Raw genomic sequence first — 4,263 nt, 5'->3', positions numbered from 1 at the left:
GAATTTTTTTTAACGATCCTATTCCCCCCCCTCCCCCTCCGCCATCCTTTTTTATTATAAATATGCCATTGGGTTGGATTGCGTTGGTTTGCTCCAGCTTCACAATTTTTCTTCTTTTCAGACTGCAGCGCCGCTGATATAGTGACTGATTATTGCTGTTGATTTTTTTTTTGGTTCCATGCAAGACTCCGGGTGGAAACATGTCTGGCCACTTCTTTGAGAGGACCACTGCTATCAGAGATGGCATTTTGGTCCGGCACTTCGGTTTTCACCTCTAAAGTGCCCCGCAAAATCTTATTCATGTTCACCCTCTCCCTCTCGGTCACCTACTTGTTCTACAGCTTGATGAGCTGCTACAACTCGCTGCAGTTCCCGTTGCAGGAGAACTACGCGTACCAAGGGAGGCTGGTGACGGAGGAGACAACTTTTGTGACATTGAGGGAGAAACTTTACTCCGCTTCCCAGGGCTTCACGGAGGCGGAGGGACCCAGCGCGGCTTCTTCCTCCGGGAAGGAGCATGCCGAGGCCGAGCAGAGGACCGTGGAGTGGATTAGGACCCAGGCGTCTCCGACCAAATCGGCGGCGGCGTATCACACCAGCGCGCTGGAGAAGGAGCGCCAGGATTTCAGCACCACGGACAGCGAACTCAGGGTGAACTGCACCATGGATTACGGAGAGAAGAAACTTCCCCAAGCCATCATCATCGGGGTGAAGAAGGGGGGCACGAGAGCCCTGCTGGAGGCTCTCAGGGTGCACCCGGACGTCAGAGCCGTTGGGAACGAGCCACATTTCTTTGATAGGAACTACGAGAAGGGGCTAGACTGGTACCGGTGAGTTCTGTGGCGTTTACTGTGTTTATTAAAACATTTTTAAAAAATAAATCAAATACTTAAAAAGCACACTGGAAGCTGCTCTTTACCATTTTATAAAGAATGTCTGTGTGCTGGTGTATTTCATAGTCACAGGTCTTCATGCTTTTCTTGGAAGAACGTCAACTTGCTCAGATTGATGGGTCATCAATCATCGTGATGTATGCCTATACATGTTCGTCCAACTTAACGATTCACTGTACTTTCAGGCACATTACTTTATTATAAGATATGTCTTGGCTCGGATTCAAATAAACTCAACCCTTTATGTAGTTCACTAGTAGATTGAAGCAGATGTGCTGTTTAGCTCTGTTTAATAGTTTATTTTGCATATACTCAATGAAGGCATGAACAGCAGTTTTGGAAAGAGGTTAGTAAAGCACAGATTCATTTGTATGAATTTGTCAAACTTTGGAAAGGTCCTTTGAAGAAATTCAATTCTGTAATCTTGTGTTGAGAGTCTGAGAGCATAACATTGCATTTAGTTTGACCTCCTTTCTGAATCACAAGGTGCATTATCTTTACTGAGTATCCTGATCAGGTCTGCCTCTATATCAAGTTACCTCAAGTTTGGATCTCGAACACAGTTACACAATATGTTCATGAAGTGGCACACTCACACACACACACACACACACACACACACACACACACACACACACACACACACACACACACATTCTGTTTAACATGTTTGATGAGTAATTTGAACAACTAGAGCAAAGAGAATACACACAGAGAAAATCATATGATTTAATTTTTTAATTTTAATTTTTTGTGAGATATTTTCTTATGATTCAAGTGCATGTTGTGTAGGTTTAGATATAACACACTCACACATACAAAGCCAATGCTCACAGATTACTGTATTCTTTTTCTCCTTTTGGATATAATTAAAGAAGTATTTCCCCCCTGGCATTCCTCTGTTTTGATCTCGTCAGCCAGTCTTCTCTCTTCTTCTCCACAGAACACACAACCCTTTAATTACCTCATGAAATTGCATACAATTTTTTGTTTTTGCAATTGCAGCCGATTGCTCAAAAAAAGGAAGTGTGAATCTGTTCACGTGTATGATCGTTGACATTCACTTCGAGTCCAGGTGTTATTAGCCAGATTAGAACCTGTTCACATCATCGACTTGTTTACGGGAGAGAAAAAAACAAAAACAAAAATCAATTTGAGGGTTCATTCGTGGTCAGTTGGTCATGGCTCAGTTAGGCGTCGTTCTCACGGTGTTTGACCGGAGGGCATTTCAAGATGCCTCTAATGGAGTCGATGAGCTGACGGGAACGACGCTGACTCAAAGTCCCCTCTGTTCCTCCGTGTTGTCGGTTATGCTGGTGTTTGGGTTGCGGAGCATCTGCTTTCATCTTGCTGCAGAGACATGGGAGCTCTCGGCTGTTCATCTTGCCTGTGTTAACGCAAGCTGTTTCATTAGACTCACGGTGAAAGGCTCATTAGACACGAGGATGACATGCTTACATGAATAATAAGAAGTGTGCTTGCGTGTTTAAGGGCCCCTGAGCAAAATAAACCCTGCTATTGTCCTGCGTCGACCGTTCACCTCAGAATGATGCATTCAAGAGCCCGAGAAACACATTGAATGTGGTCAAAGTTGATGGTCAAAAATAATCATGAGTTGAGACATTTTCTTTTTTTCAGACACTGACGTGGTCTGAATTAATTTTTTTAATATATATATATAAATTCATTCAGACCACGTTTGTTTGTTTGCCTCTAAATGATGCATTATACTGCATCGCTCCTCTCGGTCTGTGATGCTCTGGCTAATGTGGACTTAATGGAAGTGAAATTATGATCAGTTACAGATGTTCGCAAACCATTTGACATTGGCGTAGTTGAACGAGACCAGCGATCTTGTAAAATGCGATTCATAAATTTGGGCTTGTCGCAGTAACACCTGCTCCACATTTTGATGGATACGACAAGACTCCGGGGAACGCGACCCAAAGGCATCTCGTCAGCGGTCGCATGTACTCGTTCGGTCGCTTCTCAGCACACTGGATCCAACGACGCCTCTGTGTTATTGCAGCTTGTGTTGACTAGGGATGTTTTATCCTTTCACATATTCAGGTTTAGTGATCTTTTGTGTGTCTTGGTCGTTATTCTTTGTGTGCGTTACTTTTCTCTTACTTTCTGACTGTGTGCTTGAAGGCAGCGTGAAGGAAATCTTCATTGAGTTTCGTGCTGTGAATTAAAGAACCTTGAAGCCATGAAGTGAAGTGAAAGTATACAGTGTGGATACATTCAGGCATGCCTGGAGCCTTTGCCAGTAAATTATCGTATGGTCGAGTGGTGGTCATGGCTAGTGGTCGGCTTGAATGAGACTGTAAACTGCAGCTTTCATCTGAATCTTGAACATGTAGTCGCCATAATAATCTGTGTTGTTATTGTGTGAGAGACGAAGACGAGAGCCCACCATCCGGTTCCTTCTCAGGTAGACGCTGCTCCGTCAGCACTGTTAGCACAGTTAGCACCGTTAGCAGCGAGCCGTCGCCATGTTGAGAGCCTCGTAGAGACAATAGAATTTCTCTGAATTTCGTATCACGCACTTCTAAGTCTTATGTTTCCATGACTTTGTTTGAATACAATTTTGCACAATGTTGTATTTATATGGTAGTGCATTCTATACAACTGGCCCATTACCCGTTGCAGCTGGGGGGGGGGGGGGGGGGGGGGGGGGATTTAGCAACATCAGCAAAAGTAACTCGAGTAAACTCAGACTTAATTTAAATCGTAAAAAGTACCGTAAAAAGTATTCCTTACAGTGAGGACTTTGGGAAGACTTTAGCTATCTGCATAAACGTAGACTTTCATGTCCATTACAATGTCTGCACAAATCCAATATTCACATCAGGATTCCCAGTTTAGTGGGCCGGGTGTCGGCCTCCGTAGACGGGGCCCAGATTGGTGATTCGCGCTGCTTCCCTGTTTTTATCACTCTTGGACAGTTTCTCCAGTGTGTTTTGGGCTTACTTGAACAAGCAATTAGCGATGTAGTGCCATCATTACCGTACACACAGGACCGCCATCAGCCAACTGGCTCTTCGAAATGTTGCTTCTATTTCGGAGTAAAGAGGATGAGCCACCGACGCGAGGATTTAACTTATCCGTTCTCTAGAGCTTCCCCCAACCTGGTGAAAAACGCCCATCCTGGAATAGCAAACGTTTGATGCACGATGACCAATATGGCAAAACGTTACTCTATCTCCTTGCCAGCATTCATACGCTTTACTGGAAAGATAATGTGCATCATAAATTGTGCTAAAGAATGTCATTGATTATCGATCATACATGAAGATTCATGAGCATTCCCAGCAGGAATCCACTTTGAGTTGAGGTTATTACTTGATGAGGGCTTATTAGGGAGGTT

The 4,263-nt window shown here is 43.9% G+C and overlaps 1 protein-coding gene across 1 annotated transcript in view; it reads left to right on the top strand.

The window, feature by feature from the left end:
• The first annotated feature begins 240 nt into the window (after positions 1 to 240).
• hs3st4 (heparan sulfate (glucosamine) 3-O-sulfotransferase 4) overlaps positions 241 to 4,263 on the top strand; it is a 69,964-nt gene continuing 65,941 nt past the window's right edge. Inside the window, exon 1 of the mRNA XM_034539657.1 lies at positions 241 to 830. Coding sequence (XP_034395548.1) covers positions 241 to 830 — 590 coding nt within the window. The remainder of the gene's footprint in view (positions 831 to 4,263) is intronic.

Source organism: Cyclopterus lumpus, chromosome 8 (genome assembly GCF_009769545.1).
Source record: "Cyclopterus lumpus isolate fCycLum1 chromosome 8, fCycLum1.pri, whole genome shotgun sequence".
Classification (NCBI taxonomy): Eukaryota; Metazoa; Chordata; class Actinopteri; order Perciformes; family Cyclopteridae; genus Cyclopterus; species Cyclopterus lumpus.
Note: the sequence above shows the minus strand (reverse complement) of the source record. Positions and strands in the feature narration are given on the sequence as shown.